This window comes from Schistocerca nitens, chromosome 9, assembly GCF_023898315.1.
Source record: "Schistocerca nitens isolate TAMUIC-IGC-003100 chromosome 9, iqSchNite1.1, whole genome shotgun sequence".
Lineage (NCBI taxonomy): Eukaryota > Metazoa > Arthropoda > Insecta > Orthoptera > Acrididae > Schistocerca > Schistocerca nitens.
This window is the reverse complement of record NC_064622.1, coordinates 14014927-14040039: the sequence shown is the minus strand read 5'-3', so window position 1 is coordinate 14040039 and position 25113 is coordinate 14014927. Positions and strand designations below refer to the sequence as shown.

The following is a 25113-nucleotide window of genomic DNA, read 5'->3' as shown; positions in this document are numbered from 1 at the left end:
CTGCACTACACTGTGCTGTAAGAGCAATGTATTTCATTTAGTTGTGCTGCACAGCTGCTGTACATTGTTATACTGTATGAACACTGTTTTACACCATACCATACTACACTCTACTGTACTGTACAGGCATTGTATTCCACTGTATAGTACTGGACAGACACTGTACTTATCATACTGTACTTGTGATCAATGTACCACTCTATACTGTACTGTATGGGCACAGTACTTAGTTATACTGTATTGTATGCACACTTTTAATGTACAAGCACAGTACTTCGTCAGGGTGCCACAATACTGCACTGTAAGCTGTTATTCTTTTTTGTAATGTCTTCTCCACCAACAAATTTTCCGCAGTTCTATCCATATCGTCCATTGTTTTATTTATTTTGCAATTCCAAGGCGCATGTAAGTAGCTGTGCATACTTCTGATGATGAACTGCATATCTGATATAGTAAAGGCACGAACTGCAAATTTTATTCCGAAATTCGCCATCGATTCGATGTTTTGAGCTCAAGTATATTTTTTTTTCATAATCGACACTTTGCAGACATCAGCATCCAGTGCAACAAATTCATCTAGTGATACCATAGTATAGTTTTACAATGTTTAAAGATTACTTTTTTGCTGTTGCGCATAAAAAATAAAGTATTTTAGGTAGCTGGATTTAAAAACAAACACCATGAAATGACTTTGACACAAAATTCACTTATTTTGACTCTTACTTCATCTACTTTGACAACTGTACAACAAATCCGAAAACTGAATTTATTTTTTTTATTTTTTATTTATTTTATTTTATTTTATTTTTAGAGAGAAGCGGCGATGTAGCAGGAGCAGCAACCGTTGCTTAGTTACTTCACTTTGGCAAAAACACTAAGAAAGCAAGGGGCAGTCGCGTCTCCAGAAAGCAGGTGCATGATTTAGTCCGAAAAGCAAAAGCTTTTCGTAGTGAACGATTTTTATTTTGTGTTAGAAGAAGAAAAAGGGTATTAAATTACATAGGATATTTTCGCAACTACAGTATTATTTCTTGATAATCGGTTTTTCGTGAACGTTTTTCATGGTACGTATACTGAGCTAAAGTAAACAATAACACCATAAACTGCGTCTGTTGACAACAAATAACTGCGCAGTTTGTGGTCTAGTGCAGACGGTGAGACGGAGCTTGTTACATTACGCAACAATACCCGCTCGTGAATTATCGATGACGGCCTGTCGTGACACTACCATAAGTGGGATGATGGCGTATGCGTTTGTTTCCCCAGTCCTAAAGCCGACCTAACTGGCGAGAAATTAACTCAACCCTTCGACAGGCAATTTCGCGTTACACCACTTTTACTGGAAACAAGCGTCAAGAACACGTCCGTACTGTGAAGCAATGACAAGGAAATCGTTTCTGAAGAAGAGAAATTTGTTAACATCGAGTATAGATTTGTGTCAGGAAGTCGTTTCTGAAAGTATTTGTATGGAGTGTAGCCATGTATGGAAGTGAAACATGGACGATAACCAGTTTGGACAAGAAGAGAATAGAAGCTTTCGAAATGTGGTGCTACAGAAGAATGCTGAAGATAAGGTGGGTAGATCACGTAACTAATGAGGTATTGAATAGGATTGGGGAGAAGAGAAGTTTGTGGCACAACTTGACTAGAAGAAGGGATCGGTTGGTAGGACATGTTTTGAGGCATCAAGGGATCACAAATTTAGCAATGGAGGGCAGCGTGGAGGGTAAAAATCGTAGAGGGAGACCAAGAGATCAATACACTAAGCAGATTCAGGAGGATGTAGGTTGCAGTAAGTACTGGGAGATGAAGAAGCTTGCACAGGATAGAGTAGCATGGAGAGCTGCATCAAAGCAGTCTCAGGACTGAAGACCACAACAACAATAACAACAACAACAACAACTGTGAAGCATCAAAATTAACATGACGCAGTGAATATTGCTGGCATTACTAAAATTTTTTAGTTATTTTACACCTATTTTATTCCTAACTGGTTGTATTACTAACATTTGTTAAGTTTTATTACACTGATTGTACAATGAATAATTTACGGCTCATAACAGTAGCACTTTCTCTGCAGAGAAGGGCAAAACACGGTTTGTTCGTCAGCGCACAGACTTTCCAGCCACATATATTTTGAGGAAACTGGCCCCACGAAGTACACCGATTTGTTTTTTAATTTTACATGACATCTTTACGCCCCCGCTAAGCCCGTGACAACAATAATATAGCTTTCTGCTGTTGGTGTGTGCTGGTGCCATTTGAAAATCTAAGCTATCGCGTTCGAAGAGGTCGTGACGAAATGGTCAAAGCCAGTCACAGGTGACAGCAACATGGAAGTCAACTAAAATGGGCAAATAAAATGGAAGCTCCCGTATCCGGACTATCTGGAACCGTATCTCATTCGAATATAGAAATCCAGATAATACGGAAAATCGGGAAAAATTAGATCGAAGTTGGTTGAAGTGCCATAAACACACACGTTGTATTTATTTTCATGTAAACTAAAGAATTACACATTATTTTCAAGTAGCTTTTGAGCGTATGTTGAAGAAAAAAAACAGTGCTCTACCAACTCCGCTAACTAAGCACGACTCAAGAGCCGTTCTCATAGCTTTACTTCCGCCAGTAGTAGCTCAGATGGTAGAGCACTTGCCCGCTTACGGCAAAGGCCCCGAGAGTGCGAGTCTCGATCCGGCACATAGTTTTAATCTGCCAGGAAGTTCCACACCAGCGCACACTCCGCTGCAGAGTCAAAATTTCATTCATAATTTTACATAACGTTATTATAGAACAGCGATCTTTATTTTTATAAAATTATTTAAAAGCAGTGTTGATCGCAGCCGATATTAACTTCACACCGGTTTCGGCCTTTTAATTACGGGCCATCATCACAGTTTGCACCTCTGGATGACGGCGATGGCGCCTGACCCGCTGTGGAGGTCTCAATCACTGTAACTGTTTTTTAAATAATTTTTATGAAAATTTCATTCTAAAAATGTAATTGTTGGTTTGTCAAAAATCAGATATCTCAGAAAGTTCTTGACCGAATGCATTGAAATTTTGCGATAACGTTGCACTCTAATAGAGCCGTGTTGTTAGGAACGCGTTTTTATTTTTTATTGATATATGATTTTTATGATTTTTTTGACAGTTTCCCTACAATTAAATTTGAAAAAATGTATTACTCTTATTAAAACAGGTGTATCAAAACACACGCGTATTCCAATTCAACTTTGTACCAAAATTTCAAAACGTTTGGTCAGAAACTTTTGGAGATTTGCGATTAGGAACATTTACAGTTTCTACAAAAGTACAAAAGTAGATTCTAGTTTTTTCAGACTCTCAAGTCTCCGAAAGATCTTCACGGATTTTTTGAAATTTTGACGCAACTTTACATTCGATACTGAAGTGCTTTCATATAACTACTGGAACGCCATCTGGTTTATACGTAATATACACGGAAACATTGTACAAATGTATCTTGACACAACGTTGAATTCTACAATATGAGTGTGTTTTTAGGTACCAAATTTTTTAATATACACACACACACACACACACACACACACAAAGGGGAAAAATCTCAAAATGTTCGTTTCCGATTTACTTCAAATTTTTATACATTACTGTAAAAAATGGGTTTACGAAACATCGCTCCTGTGAAACACAACTAGCTCTTTGTTCACATGAAGTGGTGAGTGCTATTTATTAGGGATTTCAGATCGATTACGTATTTCTGGTTTTGCGGAAGGATTTGGACACTGTACCACACGAGCGGCTCATAGTGAAATTGCGTGCTTATGAAATATCGTCTCAGTTATGTGACTGGATTTGTGATTTCCTGTCAGAGAGGTCACAGTTCGTAGTACTTGACGGAAAGTCATCGAGTAAAACAGAATAGATTTCAGGCGCTCCACGAGGTAGTGTTATAGGCATTTTGCTGTTCCTTATCTATATAAACGATTTGAGAGACAATCTGGGCAGCCGTTGTAAGTAGGCTGTTTAGGTTTTTTTATTGGTAACGCCACCTCTGTATGAAAATCACTGGCTGTGCTGTGTGCAGTCTGTGGCTGCTTTGCATTGTTGTAATACTCGCCATTGTAGTGTTAGGCAGCTGGCTGTGAACAGCGCGTAGCGTTGCGCAGTTGGAGGTGAGCCGCCAGCAGTGGTGGATGTGGGGAGAGAGATGGCGGAGTTTTGAAATTTGTCATGAACTGCTACATATATTATGACTATTGAGGTAAATACATTGGTTGTTCTCTATCAAAATCTTTCATTTGCTAACTATGCCTATCAGTAGTTAGTGCCTTCAGTAGTTTGAATCTTTTATTTAGCTGGCAGTAGTGGCGCTCGCTGTATTGCAGTAGCTTGAGTAGCGAAGATTTTTGTGAGGTAAGTGAGTTGTGAAAGGTATAGTTTAATGTTAGTCTGGGCCCATTCTTTTGTAGGGATTATTGAAAGTCAGATTGCGTTGCGCTAACAAAATATTGTGTGTCAGTTTAAGGACAGTCGAGTAAAATTGTTAAAAGGGGACGTTTCACCGTCTTAGGTTGTTTGAAGATGACGCTGTCGTTTATCGACTAATAAAGTCATGAGAAGATCAAAACAAACTGTAAAACGATTTAGAAAAGATATCTGAATGGTGCGAAAAGTGGCAGTTGACCCTAAATAAGAAACGTGTGAGGTGATCCACATGAGTTCTAAAAGGAACTCGTTAACTTCGGTTACACGACAAATCAGTCTAATCTACAAACCGTAAATTCAACTATATACCTAGCTATTACAATTACGAACAACTTAAATTGGAAGGAACACATAGAAAATTTTGTTGGGAAGGCTAACCAAAGACTGTGTTTTATTGGCAGGACACTTAGAAAATGTAACAGACCTACTAAGGAGACTTCCTACACTACTCTTGTCCGTCCTCTTTTAGAATACTGCTAAGCGGTGTGGGATCCTTACCAGATAGGACTGACGGAGTACATCCAAAAAGTTCAAAGAAGGGCAGCACGTTTTGTACTCTCGCGAAATATGGGAGAGAGAGTCACAGAAATGTCCGCAGCTCGTGGTCGTGCGGTAGCGTTCTCGCTTCCCGCGCCCGGGTTCCCGGGTTCGATTCCCGGCGGTGTCAGGGATTTTCTCTGCCTCGTGATGACTGGGTGTTGTGTTATGTCCTTAGGTTAGTTAGGTTTAAGTAGTTCTAAGTTCTAGGGGACTGATGACCATAGATGTTAAGTCCCATAGTGCTCAGAGCCATTTGAACCATTTGAGTCACAGAAATGATACAGGATTTGGGCTGGACATCATTAAAAGAAGGGCGTTTTTCGTTGCGACGAAATCTTCTCACCAAATTCCAATCACAACCTTTCTCCTCCGAATGCGAAAATATTTTGTTGACACCGACCTACATAGGAAGGAACGATCACCACGATAAAATAAGGGAAATCAGAGCTCGTACGGAGAGGTATAGGTGTTCATTCTTTCGGCGCACTATACGAGATTGGAGTAATAGAGAATTGTGAAGGTGGTTCGATGAACCCTCTGCCAGGCACCTAAATGTGATTTGCGGAGTATCCATGTAGATGTAGATAAAAACGTTTAGCGGCACATGGGTTATATGGCTTATCGGAGTTTATCATTAGAATAGTACGACACAATCTGAGTATGCAATAAGAATATAACAAGGCTCAAGTTCAGAGATGAGGGGAAGGGCAAATGGACGTAGACAGCCTGCGCCAGAAGCGGCCGACTCACCACAGGCGTTATCCTGTGCGCCATCAGCTCGGTGAGGAGGCGGTTGTAGTACCAGAGGCCCTCCTCGTTGACGTAGTCGACGGTGCCGCGCGGCAGGATTCGTGACCAGGAGATGGAGAAGCGGTAGAAGTCAAACTGAAGCAAAAAGAAAACAAACACAAGCAGTCAGAGCCGTTTCTATTTATCTGTATCTAGTTTATTACACGAGACTTTGTAACCTCCCCCTCTCTTATCGACCTTAATGACAGTGAAAAATTAAACCGCCTGCACCTAATGGAAATTTGGGAAAAGCAATTGTCACCGAAGTTAATCTGTCGGTAAAGAGGGAAGAAACGGTTACATCTTGATGAAAGAAAAAATGCAAATGAAATTGGTGGAAATTAATTTTGAAAAGGTGTAAAGTTAATAAAGAAAGTAAATGTGCGGTCGTTACGTTAACAATTAATTGGCGTTTATTAGATTTTTGAGATTTGGGGAAAATTACGGTCGCCAGTCCCATGGGCAACTACTATAATAACTGAAAATGAAAGATTAATGCACATATATTTAGCACTAAAAGCGTGGCAACTGAAGGTTGACACGTGTTGTGTGAAAACTGAATGTTTGTCAGAAGTAATAAATTTCGCTACACTCTGACTTAATTTAGCAAAAGAATTAATAAAACCGGAAAATTGAAAGTTAATTTCATGACTGAGATTAATAGTAAACTTTGTTTCTGAAGCACTACGAAATTCTATAAAATAAGGTTAGTCTTGGGCTATCTCAACAATCATTTCAAAAGCTACTTGAATCTACGCAATTTAGAAATAAGAGATTTAACTTTCAACTTGAATTCCATGATTCTGAACAATTAACAATAGTAAAATTTAGTACGTACCAAGCTGAGCTGCAGTCACAGGTAAGTTAAAATATGGTAACAAAACCCGCACTCTTAATTTGTGCTTGTGTAATCTAAATATTGTAGCCAGCTATGAATACTTTAACTGAACTTTGAAATTAAAGCAGTGAAATGGAATGATATTACTTTAAGGGGCTCCGGAAAGGCTCAAAATCATGAAAAGTTCAATTTTTACTTTTTTGCGTTTTCTGAATCTGCAGACTATTACCTTTTAATAGATATATAATTTATTCAATTCCGAAGACTACAACTATTTTTAAATTTTTTTTGAAATGTGTTCTACATGGGCGTGACCCACTGTGGCGCTGTTAAACTGCTGTCTAATGGTGTTATTATTAACGTCAGTGTTCATCAGGTACATTTTAGTGATGTGAGATAAAGTATGTGTTGTGGCTAACCTGTGATGGTTCAATATATATCGCTAGTGTGATTGTCGATTGTTTCATGTTTATTTACTATGTCGTTATCTCGAAAATAGTGTTATATGGTCGAGAATCCCCAAGACTGTATTTGTTGGAATAGAAACATTTCACTTTGGTGTGTATGATGCTGTTGCGACTTTCAATGATGGCAACATTGTAAGGTGCAAGGTATTTAGAAATATGGGAATGAAGATAGGTTTTTAACATGGTACGAGCGATGCTTGCTTTAGACAAGGAACGCCTTCGGGCTGCAGACAGGGCTGTAAAGAGTCTAGAATTACAAACAAGAGGAAGCTGGAGGAGGAGTTTGCAGAGGATGAAGATAATCCATCCTATGGACCTGGAATGCACTAAAAAGTTAATCCAATCTTTGTCGCTCGATTCCCAAAACTTTTATTTTCTCATACTAATTACATGTTTTCTAAGGATCTTCCAAACATATTTGTTTCAAACTTTCAGTAAATGTTACACAGTACCTTCTGCATAATTTAACACAGCCTTTTTCCAAAAAACTGTATATTTTTGAATACATAAAAAAATATTGCAAAAAAATGTGAATTTTCATTACAATTGAAAAAAATCATCTTTAATAACTGAACTAAAATTTTGTAAAATCCCTGTGTTAAGTTGTAGCCCATATTCCAATAAATAATCTGTAAAAAGTTCAACTTCCTACCTCAAATACTTTGTGAGGAAAGATGTAATTTATAAGCGTTATTTTAACATTGCAAGTATAGGGCGTTCCGGAGCCCCTTAATGCTGGTGTCTGAATTTCAACGACACTCGAGTTCATTCCGGAAAAGGAAGGGACCCTGCTTGGTAATGCAATTGGGGCAATGAGCAACAAAGGTTCATGCTACGTTGCTGTAATTTGGTGACACGAATGGACCAGTTTGAAAAGTTGAGGTCTGCCGTACTGTTCTAAAACTTTACGTGCTTCCAGTCTTCCTTGTTGGTTGATTGGAGGTTTGAAGTCGTCGATCGAGGAGGTGGCGACAGTCACTCATTGTCGGCCGTCGCTGTTGCAGAAGCTGGATGTTGGCGCGCCTTCTTCTCGACACGGTCACCAGGCGAAACGGGCTCTTGATGTGCGCCAGCTAATGCTTTCCGTCCGCGACACCGTGTCAGAAACTATCATAGCAAGTCGAGCGCAATTACATGCTGCTCAACCCCGAAAGCGCGGCAACTCGCGGGAGCGTCACACAACACACCTGCTCCACTGCACTACTCCAGCCAGACTCTCTCTGCCCGTGCTCCATGCGGCAGAGTTAACACTACCAAAGATGCTAAACACTTTGGTTCTCCACACGACCTATCAATGTATTCATTCGATAGCATAGTTTTCCCTAGGCAAGACCCAGCGTAAAAATACAAATAGTATTTACAAAACAAACCAATTATACATTGATGTAAATGCATATATATATATATATATATATATATATATATATATAGTAAAACAATTACAATATATAAAGACACAGAAATGTCATATCTTCAGGAAACAAAATAAGGAAAAAAATAGTACAATAGATGGAAATAGGAGGATATGCATTTCCGGCGTTACAACTTATTCTAGACAGGAAAAGCAGTGAAATCCACCAATAGTGTAAAAAATGTGTACATATCTAGTTTTCCATCACTTTTACTTGTCATCTCTTCTACACCCACACTTAGATCCCTAAGGACGCTAGATTTGTCGTATCTCAACAGTGCTTTTTTTTTTACAGACAGCACGTCTATAAGGTAAGTAGTTTGCTCGAAACTGCTCCAGGCCTTCCAGCGCTATGCTTACCAGCCAAAAACTTTCACAGACCCATCCCCACAACGCCAAGAACTACGGGTATCGTAATCCCACGGTAAATATCCCCTGATACTAATGCGTAAGTGTACCAAGCTTGGCGTTCCAGAATTATGGAATATCTCTCTCTCTCTCTCTCTCTCTCTCTCTCTCTCTCTCTCTCTCTCTCACACACACACACACACACACACACACACACACACACACACACATACACAAAAGCTGAGGCACCACAGTTACTTTCGCCCCGTTAAAGGCATTTGTAATCTGTTTTCACCGAGACAAACAGTGGACAGAGGCTCACAGAAGAGTAAGTAATACCTTCTTATAGCTTCATTAATAACCTGATACAGATATCAACTTTGTTTCTTTCAAACATAACTATGTTATTTTTGCCACCAGAGTTGCAGAAGTCGATGAGACAAACTGAGTGATGAAATTATTTTGTACATCTTTGAATGAAAATACTGGCGCAGCAGCGATTTTTGTGCTGTTGTCGCAGTCGTTGAGTGGCCACGACACAGAAGTGTCAACACCACTGCCCAAGGAAACTTGGGCCGCCGAATTAACAGGCATTGTCATTCTTGTGAGACAGAATTTGCAGATGGCTTAAACATGTTTCGTACCTAAGAACACCTACATCGCTGGAAAGTCGTCCAGCCGGCGTGAGGATGAGACAGTTCTTTATCTCCCACAATGTTCAGCAGATGATCAGACATCCATCTGGATCTCTGCTTCTTACAAAAGAATGCTCGTTCGTGACAAAATAATAAGCTAAAGGTAAGACAGCTGTTGCACCCTTAGAGATCGACGTGTGGGCGTGGAAGCTAAAATTTATATTTTTACATGAAAATCAAATTTTTTCTGTGTTCCTTTACTTTTTTTACACACTCTGCGTCATGTGCACACCGGCAAAAAAAAATTGGAAAATTAAAATAACGAGTAACATAAATGAAATCAAAGGTGTGAACAAAAAATGAAGACATTATTATGTGCCGGATAGTTTCTGTTGGTGAAATTTTTCAAGAGTGTGTCGAAAGTGAGAAAAGTTTGCATCAGGCGCCTTTCGTACACGCCGCATGACTGACGAACTAACAGGTGTCGAGGTACCTGTAGTAACCGCCTTGCACGCAGCAGTAATTAGCTCTCACGTTTACTCCACACCCCCGCTGCTACCAGCTTGCAGGCCACACGCCAGACGAAGAAATCAAACGGCTTGAGGATAGGCGATCGTGCTGTAAACCTGTGAATACCACTGCCTGTTTCCACCCACCAGTTTGGAAATAAGCGACTTAACGCATCTGCTGCTACTGAAGAATTACAGGCAGGACATCCATCATGTTGCGTGCACATTATTTGACGAGTTATCTAGCGTACACGTTCTAATAGTAAGGCTAAACTACACGTCTTTGCTGATCATCGGGGCTCAGTTCGAAGCGGGACTCACTGAAGACAATTCTACTCCACTCAATGAGATTCGTGGCCGAAGATGTGTCTGGAGCTGCCCCGGACAGAGGTGGGACAACAGTCCAGCTGTCGCCTGCTACACGGTTCGACGACCAGGAGTGACGGTCTGGGGTGCCATTTAATATCGTCGCAGGAACCCCTCTGGTTGTCACCCGCTGTACTCCCAACAGCACAGCCCTACGTCGAAGAAATTCTGCGCCCCGCTCTGTTGCCCTTCAGGGTAATCCAACGTGGGCTTACATTTGTACAAGGTAAAGCCCGCCCGCACAGGGCGAGAGTCTCTACTGCCTGTCTTCGTGCTCGCCAGGGGGCCAGCAAGGTTACAGAATCCGTCCCAAACTGAGAATTTTTGGAGCGTTATAGCAGGGCCTTCCAACCAGCTCGAGATTCTAACGATATATCACGTCAGTTGTACAGAATTTCGCACAATAATCCCCAGGAGGACATCCAAGAAATCTGTCAGTCAATGCCAAGCCGACTAACTACTGGCTTCAGCCCCAAAGGCGGACCAACGCGTTATTGACCTGCTGAATTTGTGAAGCTCTTTCTTTTGAATAAATCATCCAATTTCTTTGGAACTGTTCTAATGTCTGTGTACGAACATCATGTCTATCGCTTTTCGCCCCATTCTGATAATTCCTTCGTGGTGCGTCGGTTTTTTCTCTCTCTGAGAGTGTATTTATCCTCGCATCGTAAGTCTTTGGGTGTCTGTTGCCACGTCTACTTCATAAGGAACTCGAACACTGCAACAGTACTCTAGAACTGGTCGCATTACGATCTTGTATGAGATTCCCTTTCGACGTGCACTGCGCTTTCACAGAAGCCTTCCGACGCGTCCAAGTCTTCGCCTTTTCAGCTACCGATTTTGAGTAATCGTCCCATTTCACATCGCTTCTCAGAAGCTCCTAAACGCTTGTACGTTGTGAGGCGGCAGCAGGTGCTGGTCGCCCAACCTTGTACTCGCCTACTGCCGGTGTCTCTCCGCCAGTGGCCACCCACACTTAGGTTTTCTGGGGTCTCCTAAAGAGCTTCAGGCGAGTGATGCGGCGGTGCCTTTGAAAGGCCGCCGTCCACTTCTTTACCCGCCACCCCCCGAATGCGAGCTTGTGCTCTGTTTCTACTGATCTTGCCGTCGGCGGCACAATCCTTTTTTGGGGATAATTCTATGGTTGCACGCACAACAGACCTGGTAGTACGTGGAAACAACTTTTCGTGAAGAACGGATCTCCTATGGGCTTCCTGACTTTTGCAGGGTAGAAAAATCAATATTTATACATGTCGGGGGAACCTTTCGCTACTAGGATTCTTTTCACAACATTTGTTAACTATAAAATAATAACAGTAACTCTTGCTGTAAACGTGAATCTGTCGATACAACTCTGTCGAAAATAATAGCAAATGTAGATACGGCTGCAGTGTTTCAGAGACGGTGAAGCAGGTAATGGACTACTGCATTAGTATGGCTAGAACGGAATAAAGGATCAGACATGCCTCACTGGGAATATAGTACACCAACAACTTCAACTGGAACTGCACTCGATTCATCTTGATAAATGGCAATCTTGAAAATATGAAGCGGCTACACAATGGTCATTGCTGAATGTACTGCAACCGTACAATACTAAGAGTTTGTGCATCAACGGCAACCCACCCTGACAGAGAGCCACAAAATAAGTTTATTTATTTTTAATTTTACTTACGTTTCCTTTTGCGAGTAGTCGTCAAAGGACGTCTTTTCGAAACATCATGTTGTGCGTAAAGAAGTGGTACGTATCATACTTGTGTACAAACATTTAATGTGTAACTCATAATCTGCAAGTGGCTAATACGTAACATACACAGCTTGTAATTATTTCAGTGAATACAGACGTTTTTAATTTTGGTTTAAAAGCATCCCCAGTATGTACTCTTATGGATTGTGGCAATTTGTTGGAGCAACTCTACTGATGTATGGTCTGTGGTCTGTTTTTAATTTCGTTCTCTGTATATAATAACCATGTTTATTTCTTGTGTTGTGGTTATGTAATCATTACATTTGGATGTGTCGTCCTGATGGCTTACAAACGTGTGGTATATATATGTAAGGACGATTCCTGAGGTAACTATTTTGAATAAAAGAGGTAATTATTTTGGATAAAAGCATAACGACAAGTTTCTCTGCACCCCAGATCATGTGTCACCAAACAGCTCTCGCTTGCAGTACCAGCATTCTGTCAAGTGCATAGCAGCAGCACAAACCCCATAACTTATAAATGGGAAAATTGTGTTGCATAAGGGGGCAGGCACTACGGAAGTAGTGTGCGACAAGTTGGCAATATGGATCTGGCCGTGAGTGGGGCTCGGATGGGCGATCGAGGCGACCGCTGGCGTCAAGCAGGAAATCCGGGTTCGAGTCCCGGTGTAGCAAAAGTTTAAATTGCTCTGAATGCCCTCACGCGAATGGGTGTAGCAAAAGTTTAAATTGCTTTGAATGTCCTCACGCGAATGACATCGGTAATTCACTTTCATCTTGATTATCATCGAGACACACTGAAATGAAGGCAAAAAATGGTAGGGCAACTTCACGCAACTGTACGACCGTTATTTATGCCAAGTGCTGGATATAATTTCGGTTTTGAAGAAGAGTTATAGCAGCTAATCCGTTGAATGTATACACATTTAAATCAATGTGCACCTGCGGGAAAGATCTACGTATGACAGTCTGAGTCATAACCTCCGGGCTATGCAGATTTCTAAACTTTTGTATTTATTTTTAGGCACGCACAATAGACAGCAATACGACTACCATCTACGAGGCGGGGAATCATTATGTTCGATTAATATTCTAGTTTGTGTGCTTCCGTGTTTTCAGCAGACTGGTTGATTCCATTTTTCTGTTCGATATTTCACCGACCGACCAAGACTGCTGGATTCGTCGTCCAAATATTGCGCACACCATGGAAACAACAGTTCACTTGAACAACTAGAAGCGCACCTTTAACCAATCATACCTGAGATATCAAAATGTTTTAGTTTGTTTAACGTTAAACGAAAATTACAAACACGATAGCTGAAAGTAAAAGCGAAAAAATTTGCCCGTAAAAATTTTGAATGTCTAATAGCTAGCTAACTTACTGCATGCCGTAGCTCCAAATTCGGTGTGTTTCGTCATACTTTGACGTACCACGAAGCTATTTCGCAACGCTACCGTAACATAACGCATTAAAACATAAATTCGGCGATAGGACGACATACAACACAATACGTGAAAATAGTGATGGCTTTCCTTTCATTTCCTAAAACAAAACAAAAAAGGGAGTGTGACACTTGGCCACAAACAATGGGAATGCTGTTCAAAGGTTTAAGCAAACTTCAGTCCAGATACTGAATGCAAATTATTAAGATGGATATGGCATGAGTGTACAAAATTCACGGTAGGTTTTAACGGTTTCTGACTGTACTAGCGATGTCATGACACTGAGTCTGCAGAGCGCTTCTAGACAAATCTTATGCCGCATCATGGTCGCGTGACGACAAAAATTTCGTTCCGAGCATCCGAATGCTCACTCAACAGATAATCCTACTGTATGAGGTGAATCAACGAGCTCAGAGGTCAAAGCGATACTTATGACGACCAAAGTAAAGAATTTGGCGATCTACAATTTTACATTTGTGATGGCACGAATACTTGTCGAATAAACGTCAGACCGATTCCACAGTCAGAAAATTCGAAAGAAGCGAAGAGTGGAAAGATGACATATTGTGTTCCAGTGGCCAGAAACTCTTACGTTGTCTTCAGTTATAAGGAAAACCATAGTATTTGATATCAAAATAATGAAAACAGTGGTAATACCACTGTCTAGTAAATACATTCACGACACTCTCCGATGAGAAAGTTGTTACCATTTGACAGACAGAGCGACACTAGCGCTCAAAGTGGTGAGAAAGCAGAGTGTCGCATGAGTCATCATGTTTGTTTTTAATTATATTCTACTTAATTAACGGAATAGTTGTTAATTTTGCGTTCAATGCGTTAGTGAGTTACCAAGGGACATGAATTATTGCGAAATGCATGTAAAAATAGCCGAATCACACTGCTTAAATTACATAAGCTGCAGGTCATTCATGAAGAAATACTTTAGAATATGTTTATATACGCAACTTATTCCCCGTAAAGGAAGAGAATATAAACACAGTTCACCCGTCAGAAACATATATTTTTGTTGTTATCTGATGTAATTATCGTAGGAGTGCAATGAAGCGCCCTTTCTTACTCTTCATTAGACTTTCTAATACACGAATATTTCTGTAAATGTAGTTACTTTTGCTTCAAAAGCCAATGTGTTGAAGATTATTCCCGTTTGTTGCTCAGATTTACCAACAATTGTGGAAATGCTTTCTCCTGTGTTGGGAAACAGTATTATTGTTTTTGACGTTTTATTGTCACGTCCGTGTGATTTCCCCTTAAGATACAGTTGTGGTGACTTATTTGTTACGTTAAATAATGTAGGTATTACATTTCGTCTAGCTTTCCTAAGTTCCAGATTCACCGATATGGCAGAAAGTGTAGCAAACAGAACTCTGCTTTGTTGGATACATATATGACGACTTTTTGTAAAAGGTCAGGTCTTCTGGTGTTTACCAGCAATTTTTTTTGTTATTAACGTAAAAGACGACATTTCTCTGGAAATGTCTGTGCATTGCAAGTGAATTGTAAATAAACTGTCCTGTAATGGACCGTTTCGTATCTCGCTGGGTCATTAAGCACTCCGTCTTCAGGCCACGAGTGGCCTACCGGGACCATCCGACCGCCGTGTCATCCTCAGAGGAGGATGCGGACAGAAGGGGCGTGGGGTCAGGGCACCGCTCTCCCGGTCGTTATGATGGTATTCTTGACCGAAGCCACTACTATTCGGTCGAGTAGCTCCTCAATTGGCATCACGAGGCTGAGTGCATCCCGAAAAATGGCAACAGCGCATGGCGGTTGGATCGTCACCCATCCAAGTGCCGGCCACGCCCAACAGCGCTTAACTTCGGTGATCTCACGGGAACCGGTGTATCATCCACTGCGGTAAGGCCGTTGCCCCGCTGGGTCATTAGGAAAGTAAATAATCACAAATGTGGTGTAACTTTTTAGTTATTGTCGATTTTTATGGCACTACATAAACGACCTATTGTAAAAACTATGTTACACATCAGTATAATTGTTAATATTCGCACTCATCCGATATCGTATTCAGAAGCACTTAGAAGGAGAGACAGCATTGGTCGTATTTTTTTGTTTTATTAACCGCAAAATCGATTTTCGGTCACTTAGTGACCATCCTCAGTGCTGTAATATATAATTTAAATTGGTAGGCACTGGTGTCAACAAGCTTAGAGCGATCACATAAACTGAGAACTAAGTGACCGAAAATCGATTTTGCGGTTAATAAAACAAAAAAATACGACCAATGCTGTCTCTCCTTCTAAGTATATCCATTATCTGGTCGTGGTGCACAGGACATTCCATGGAGTCGCCAATCAATAAGTATTCAGAAGTGTCGTTTGCTGGTCGCTAGGGGCGCTGCTATCGGTGGGGTAACAAAAACGAGACGAAGTGTCGCGACTGTTGTGTGGGGCTGTGGTGATACTAATATACGCTGCCTGACAACGGAAGTGAAGCACCCAGAAGGGGGCAGGAAATGTAATGAAATGAACCTTCACGGTTTGAGAGGAGTGATTACCAAATCGAGTGACGTTTACAAAGAGCTTGGCAGTATGAGCCCACGTGTCAGTTTGAGTTAGCACCCGATTAGGCCTGGATGCACACGCTGATTCGGTTGGAGACGGTGTATCATATCCTCTCCTCTCCTCTCCTCTCCTTTCCTTTCCCGAGGCAAGCTGGCCCACGTCTGTTGCAGCTGGTCTTTCATAACCTGGACTGACAATGGGGTGTAGTTTACGTCCGGGCTCGCCCGAAATACGTTTGTACCATCGGGTCGGACCTGGGCATCTTGATGACCTCGGGAGCACATCCAGCATCACGGAGACAGCTCACAAAGACACGTGCCGTGTGTGGACTGGCATTCTCCAGCTGGGAAATGACGCCATGGCACTGTCGCATGAGAGGTAAGACATGAGGACGTGGGATGTCCCTCAGCCTCTGCCAGCCGTGCACTGTCGTTATACCCGAGGGCTGCCCCCGCCATGCCACCAGTAGTGGCGCTGCTCAGGCACTCCGAAACGTTGGAAGGATGAGGCCTCTGCCCAGGTCGCCCCACCATAGTCGCCAACGGTGAGTCATCCGGGTCAGTGAGGAACCGCGATTTATCGCTGAACACCGACGACGCTCACCAACGGTCAATGTTTCCCGGTCACTGCACCAGACGTTTTGTGTCGTGGTGTTGAAGGCAGACTACTCATGGGACGGTGACTCCCCAGTCTGCTTCCTTCCAGTCTGCAGCCAATGGTGCGGGATGGTGCAGAAATTTTCAAGGAGTCCCATTACTTGTTCTCGAGTGGCAGGCGCAGGAGTGTGATGGTTGCTGTGTGCTTTGTGCACAGTAGGCCGACCCTCTCTTGTGGTGGTCACACGTGGTCGACCAGAACCTTCACTACAAGTTTACCTGCCCCCACATTCCCACGCCGTCCAACGTCGGGCCACTGTCACATGCGAACGCCCCACAGACGTGGGTACTCCAAGATTCGAGCAACTGGTCAAATGCGGACCCACGATGAGGCCCCTTCAAAAACTGTCGGGCGCTGACAACGCTGTCTCACATTAAGACGCGTACCTCCGTGCCCTTCACAGCGGTCACTCAACGTCTGTCGTTGTTCACCGCTGCCGTATACAGGGCGTCCATAATTAAAGTTTCTGTTGCAAAACGCAGTACAAAGAGAACCACTGCTCAGAATCACGTCGAATTTGAGCAGCATGTTATTGACGTACGGGGAAACGACAAAAAAAAAAAAAAAAAAAAAGAAAGAAAAAGAAAAATTAACGAAAACTTGACCAATAGATGGCTGTGAGCGTCAGAAAACGCACACCAAAAGACACGCGGCACACGGCTCTTCCTCAGTTTGGTTCCGAGACGCCCAACATGACTGTCTCCATGAAGGATCTCGTGCTGCTGGTAGAGCTCTTTTACAAGATCGGTGACTCTACGCTATAAGCCCTGCAGAAGTTGCAGAAACTCGAGGATGTAAAAAAAAGCATTGCTCCCATGTCTGATAAGTGTCGGGAAAAATGATTACAAATCTCTGTACGTCCAACTTTATACTGCATGGTTATGGGACATCGGCTGTTCAATACAAAATTTCGAATCAAAACACCTTCAGACGTCTTCCAGTTTCACTTTACTTTTGCTACCAGTTTCAGCGTTACATTACGTCACTTTCATGCCCACTGACCGACTTTCACGACGAATCCCACCTCTTGGACAGTCAAGTTTGCAGGTGATGATCGAATGGATCGCTTAGTGACTATTGTGGGGCCCCATTTTCACTGTACAAGAGGTGGGATGGGTCCTACACGTCGGTCAGCGCCCAGAAGATGGCGTAATCTAACGCTGAAACTGGTAGCAAAAGTTAAATAAAAATGGAAATTTAGACGGTTGAAGGTGTTTTGATGTGACACTTTATAATGCCTACAAAATTCGAAAAGACAGGTTCTTTTGAAGTGCATGGTAATATCCGGAGTACCACAGGGAAGTGTGATAGTACCGTTGCTGTTCACAATATATGTGAATGATGTAGTAGAAAGCGTCGGATGCTCTTTAAGGCTGTTCGCAGATGATGCAATTGTTTATACGAAAGTAACAACGCCAGAAGATAGTAAGAATTTGCAGAACGACCTGCAGAGAACTGATAAATAGTGCAGACTCTGGCAGTTAACCCTGAACGTAAATAAATGTAACATTTGCGCATACATAGGAAAAGAAATCCATTACTGGACAGCTACACTACTGATGACAAACAGATGGACCCACCGTCTGCCCTAAAATATCTAGGCGTGACTATCCAGAGCGACCTGAAGTGGAATGACCATATAAAACAGATGGTGGGAAAATCAGACACAAGACTCACATTCGTCGGAAGAATCTTAAGGAAATGTAACTCATCACGAAAGAAGTGGCTTATAAGGTGCTTGTTCGCCCCATTCTTGAGTATTGTTCATCTATCTGCGATCGCTATCAGCTAGGACTGATATAGAGAAGGTCCAACGAACAGCGGCGCGTTTCGTCACGTGATCGTTTAGCTGGCGAGAGAGCGTTAAGGAGATACTAAACAAACTCCACAGGCAGACGTTACAAGAGAGACGCTGTGCATCACGGAGAGACTTACTATTGGAATTTCGGGACAGCACGTTTCAGGAGGACTCGGACAGCACATTACTTCCCCCACATACGGGGTGATCAAAAAGTCAGTATAAATTTAAAACTTAATAAACCACGGAATAATGTAGATAGAGAGGTAAAAATTGACACACATACTTGGAATGACATGGGGTTTTGCTAGTCACGTGAAAGATCTCTTGCGCTCGTCGTTTGGTGATGATCGTGTGCTCAGCCGCCAGACTTTCGTCATGCTTGGCCTCCCAGGTCCCCAGATCTCAGTCCGTGCGATTATTGGCTTTGGGGTTACCTGAAGTCGCAAGTGTATCGTCATCGACCGACATCTCTAGGGATGCTGAAAGACAACATCCGACGCCAATGCCTCACCATAACTCCGGACATGCTTTACAGTGCTGTTCACAACATTGTTCCTCGACTACAGCTATTGTTGAGGAATGATGGTGGACATATTGAGCATTTCCTGCAAAGAACATCATCTTTGCTTTGCCTTACTTTGTTACGCTAATTAGCGGTATTCTGATCAGATGGAGCGCCATCTGTCGGACATTTTTTGAACTTTTATATTTTTTGGTTCTAATAAAACCCCGTGTCATTCCAAGCACGTGTGTCGATTTGTACCTCTATCTACATTATTCCGTGACTTATTTAGTTTTCAAATTTATACTGACTTTTTGATCACCCTGTACGTCTTGCGTATTGACCACGAGGAGAAAATTGGAGCCAATACATAGGCTTATCGACAATGATTCTTCCCACGCACTATTCGCGAGTGGAACGGGGTTGGAGGGATCAGATAGTGGTACCGAAAGTACCCTCCACCACACACCATTAGATGGCTTGAGGAGTATGATGTAGATGTAGATGCAGTTGAATGTGGCAGAGGGAGGAAAGCAGTTGAGGTCACGTCAGAGGAGACGTCGAGCGGTGGTGTGCAAACATGCAGCGCGTGGGGAACTGCGCGAATGCTTGACACAGCTTCGGGCACGGTGCATGAAATCATACGAGACATCATGCACTGCTATGCGCACAAGGTCATCCATATTTGGAGTTGCATCCTGATGACCTGCCAGCAAGACAAACGTTCGCTCTGGAGTTTCTGCCCGCATGGAAGTGGTCAATGAATGGCCATGAAACATTCTGTGGACAGACAAAGCGGATCGCGATCTCCAAAAACATATCAATATGCAGAACTGCAGAATATTGGCAACGGAAAATCCCCTCACACATCAACCGGTACCACTTCATTTTGCAAAGGTGACTGTGTGGTGTGCGTTGACGGCATCATTTACCGTAGGGCCATATTTTTATATTTTTTTTCGAGGAGATAAGTCCTACGGGTCCTGTTTACCTGTTTACCTGCGCCGTCACTGGTAAACGCTGTGAGAGTCCTTTTCCCACCAACGTCATCCCAACCCTCGTACACCGTCGATGTCTGGTTAGGATCATTTTTATGCGCTCCTTTGCACATTGCACAGCCAGTGAAGCAGCTAGTGCAGAGGCATTTCGGGACTGCTAAAATTATCAGCCCTCATTTCCCTACAGCATGGTCGTCCAGATCACCTCGTGACTTGTGGATGGGAGGCTGTCTGAAAGGTCTTGTGTTCAGACCTTGACGCGATCGATAGACTTACCCAACTAACAGTGCCGCAACTGTTGACTGCCGAACTTGTGCAGTGACGCACATTGAACAGTACGGATAATGCAATGTGCAACTCAAACAATATTGCAGCTGCGTTAGCCTACTTCAGATAACTTTTATAATCTGCTAATCACCACGACCGATTGCTGAGTGTATCATTACGTCACCGACAGAGAGGAGCAAAGCAGCTTCAATCACTTAATAAATGCAAGGCTTCCGGTCCAGATGGTATACCAGTGAGGTTCCTCTCAGAGTATGCTGATAAAATAGCTCCATATTTAGCTATTATATACAATCACTCGCTCACAGAAAGATCAGTATTTAAAGACTGAAAAGTTGCCCAAGTGATACCAATACCCAAAAAGGGAAGTAGGAGTAATCTGCTGAATTACAGACCTACATCACTAACGTCGATTTCCAGTACGGTTTTGGAACATGTACTGCATTCGAACATTATGAAGTACCTCGAAGAAAACGATTTATTGACACGTAGTCAGCATGGATTCAGAAAATATCGTTCTTGCAGAATACAACTATCTCTTTATACTTACGAAGTAATGAGTGCTATCGACAGGGGATGTCAAATTGACTCCATATTTTTAAATTTTCAGTAGGTTTTCGACACCGTTCTTCACAAGCGTCTTCTAACCAAACTGCGTGCCTACGGAGTATCGCCTCAGTTGTGCGACTGGATTCGTGATTTCCTGTCAGAAAGGTCACAATTCGTAGTAACAGACGGAAAGTCATCGAGTAAAACAGAAGTAATATCCGGCGTTCTCCAAGGAAATGTTATAGGCCATCTATTGTTCCTGATTTATATTAACGACATAGGAGACAATCTGGGTATTCCTGTTCGATTATTTGCCGATGATGCTGTCATTTACCGCCTTCTAAAGTTATGAGATGACCAAAATAAATTGCAAAATGAATTAGATAAGAAATCTGTGTGGTGGGAAAAGTGGCAATTGACCCTGAACAAAGAAAAGTGTGAAGTTATTCACATGAGTACTAAAAGAAATCCGCTACATTTCCATTACGCGATAATTCACACAAATCTGAAGGCTGTAAATTCACCTAAATACTTAGGGATGACAATTACAAATAAGCTAAGTTGGAACGATGACATAGATAATGTTGTAGGTAGAGCAAACCAAAGACTCCGATTCATTGACAGAACACTTAGAAGGTGCAACAGATCTGCTAAAGAGACTGCTTACACTACACTTGTCCGTCCTGTTCTGGAGTACTGCTGTGCGGTGTGGGATCCGCATCAGGTGAGACTGACGGATGACATCGAAAAAGTACAAAGAAGAGCGGCTCGTTTTGTATTATCGCCAAGTAGGGGAGATAGTGCCACAGACATGATACGTGAATTGGAGAGGTAATCATTAAAACAAAGGCGTTTTTCGTTGCGACGGGATCTTCTCATGAAATTTCCATCAGCTGTTTTCTGCTCCGATTGCGAAAACATCTCTTGGCACCCACCTACATAGGGAGTAGTGATCATCACGACAAAGTAAGAGAAATCAGGGCCCGCACAGAAAAATTTAAGTGCTCATTTTTCCCGCGCGCCGTTCGAGAGTGGAACGGTAGAGAGATAGCTTGAAGGTGGTTCATCGAACCCTCAGCCAGGCACTTAATTATGAATAGAAGAGTAATCACGTAGATGTAGACCCAGTAATCATACAGGAAGGAGATGCTGAGTGTGTTTGACATTGTCATGGTGTGGCGCTAACAGATTCTACTCTTAACGGGCAAACCGTCACAGGAGAATACGACCGAAATCTGCTGACGAGACTGCAGAAGGCTTTCCAAGGGAGTGTCTGTTCTCGACAACGCCCCTTCCACGTCATTGTTTCGGCTGCCAAGTTCTACCTCACTCCCACCTCCCGGTATTCTCCTGACACGCCAGCCAATGACTTTTTCCTCTTGCCCTCGGGTGAAGAACCCATTGCCTGGAAGACGTTTCCAGAATGATGATAAGTTGATTTTCGAGGTGGAATTTTTTCGACGTGACAGTTAAAACTCCACGACCAGCCATCGTGCTAACTAATCTAGACGATTCGAGAACTAACAGGGAGCATACTCGATCGAGTTGGAGGGCGACCCCGGCCACCATCGGTGTAAACGGGAGAAACTGACTCCAACCACAATTCTGACAGCCTGTCTTCCCTTCATTAAGCGTGAGCTGCTTCAGAGTCCAAGCTCTTTTCGGTACGAATTCTTGTTGTAGCTCACATATTAGGCTGATGCATAAGTTACTAGCGCTTTTGTTCTGCAAGTCGGTATTCCGGTTGCTACGGGTTTATTTATCGATTGTCGTTTCTTATTTGTATTTCACTGTTGCTATTTGAGTTTAACTATTGTCGTTTTGTGATTTACAGATAGTGGGTGGAACTGTGGACGCTAAAAATTATGGTGCCAAGTGGAGAAATCGGAACATTTCCGAGCACGGCAAGAAAATAGCTCTCTCGTTATAAGGTGGATCGTTTTGACATTAGTCACTCTCCTCGTTCAGGAAGAACTTTGGGATTTGATGAAGATGGTTTAAACTCATTAACCCACAGTGATACACGTCAGTGTGTTCGAGAACTGGGGAATGTGATGAACTGTGATCGCTGCACCATGGTGTGGCATTTGCGTGCAATGGCGAAGGTTCAAAAATCGGGTGTATGCTCTAACCCAAAGACACAAAAATCAGTGGGTGGTCATATGTGCAGCTCTGCTTGCTTTTAACCAATTGGCTTGTGAACAACACCGACCATTCCCATGCTGCATCGTTACTGGTGACGACAAATGGTGTCTTTATGCTAACATAAGCAAAATAAATGACTGGTTGAGCCCAAACCAAGGAGCAACTGCTAGTATAAAGACCTCCGTGCACCCACAAAAGACAAAGTTATTCATCTGGTGGCTCAGCGACGGTACGGCGTACTGCGAATTGCTTCCCCTAGATGTAACCATCTCTGCTGACATTCACTGTTCACAGCTGACAAGTCTTGCAGATGCTATCCAAGAACAGCGACCAGGAAGACTGGGTAAAGCAGGGCCGGCCAGAAATTCTGCACGCGTGCGGTGCTCCTGCACATGTGCAACTTCCGGGTCACAGCGTGCACGCCGCAGCCGTCACCGTTCACGTAGTGCACGTTTCTACGCACAGATGTCGCTCTCTGTTACACAAAGTGCGTTATCGACACCTCATATGTATATCACAACCTGGGCTGTAGCTGTAAGATCTGTTGCTTCAACGAGCGCAACAGAGAACGCAACGAAGTATTTAGCCGTATTTATTAGCTGCCTGTGCAGATCGCCGGCTATAGCACTGATACGTCTTGTCACTGTTTGTTTGGATGGACTGATTTCTTGAAACCTGCTAACGTTCGTGGGACACACAAGTTCTGCAGCATCAATCAGACACCCTTTCACAAACTCCCCTTCGGGAAAGGGTCTCCCAGATTGTGCAATTCTTAATGCGATTTTAAAGCTTGCTCGCAGTGAAGATTTAGTGTGATTGTCATTCTGGAAAATTTAAAACAGTAAATTGTACAGCGTACAGTAAAATAGACATAAATGTAACACAAGAAACTAAGAGTTCAAGAAGTATCAGTTACTTCGACGTACATTAAAATCGAGTTGTGTCCCATCCATTTTCGTAAGGACATTTAATTTTGCTTGCCGTTCTTCACTCTTGAATTCACTACACTCGCCTTTGTGATATGTATTGTAGTGTCTTTCAATTGAAAACTTACGCTGGCCGCCTATTATTCGGCGGCATAGCAAACACTGTGAGTTTTCACCAACGGCTACAAAAGAGAATTGCAGTTCCCAGTCATTATTAAACGACTGAGAACATAGATCTCCCGTCCTTTGTTTTTTCACAGTGCCTACCATTTCCCGGTACTTCTCTGTTAAGGGTACTGTCACAGGGGGGTAAACGAGACTGGGTATGTTGCGCTCTTGCTTGTACCACATGGACAGGGAAGTGGAGCCGCCGCCGTTCATTTAGGACACATGTCTAACAACAGATGTCGCTGTCGCACACGTGCGCACATGTGCAGCACTTCCGCACGTCTGCACACTGTGCAGCGTTTGCCCGGCCCTGGTGTAAAGTGAAGCTACTCTAAGACAACGCCCGCCCGCATTCTGCTAAGCTGACAAAAAATGCTACACAGGAGCTGGCCTGGGAAGAGGTCATTCCGGCCTTAATGACCAGATCTTGCGCCCCTAGATTTTTCACCTTTTCCGCTCCGCTCCGCTCCCTATCGACCAACCGTCAAGGAACTTCCTTTCTGGATGAAAATTAGCTCAGAATATGGCTCGAAGAGTTCTTCGCCTCAAAACCACCGTCATGTCTACAGTTCCGGATTCAAAAAGTTACCTCAGCGTTGGTAGACTACTGTTAACAGTGAAGGAAAATGTAATGTCTGTGACTAAAGTCTCTGTTAAGTGTACTGAAAAACGCTACGAACGTATACGCCAAACCAATAATTTTGGCGATTCACCGTTCCAGACCCGTTGTTTATATCACGTGCAACATGCATAACTGCAAAAAGTGTGTAAGCTCTCATCATTGTAGCTGCCAGCAGTAAACTATTTTTTTTTTTTTTTTTTGCATATAATCAACTACACTACTGGCCATTAAAGTTGCTGCACCAAGAAGAAATGCAGATGATAAACGGGTATTCATTGGACAAATGTATTATACTCGAACTGACATGTAATTACATTTTCACGCAATTTGGGTGCATAGATCCTGAGGAATCAGTGCCCAGAACAACCACCTCTGGCCGTAATAACGGCCTTGATACGCCTCG

The 25113-nt window shown here is 42.7% G+C and overlaps 1 protein-coding gene across 2 annotated transcripts in view; it reads right to left on the bottom strand.

Annotated features, from left to right (window-relative positions):
* The window catches only part of LOC126202985 (myrosinase 1-like), a 485330-nt gene that overhangs the window by 105246 nt on the left and 354971 nt on the right, over positions 1-25113 (bottom strand). For both annotated transcript variants that reach the window (XM_049937174.1, XM_049937175.1), the window contains exon 4: positions 5758-5892. In XM_049937174.1, coding sequence (XP_049793131.1) covers positions 5758-5892 — 135 coding nt within the window. The remainder of the gene's footprint in view (positions 1-5757; positions 5893-25113) is intronic.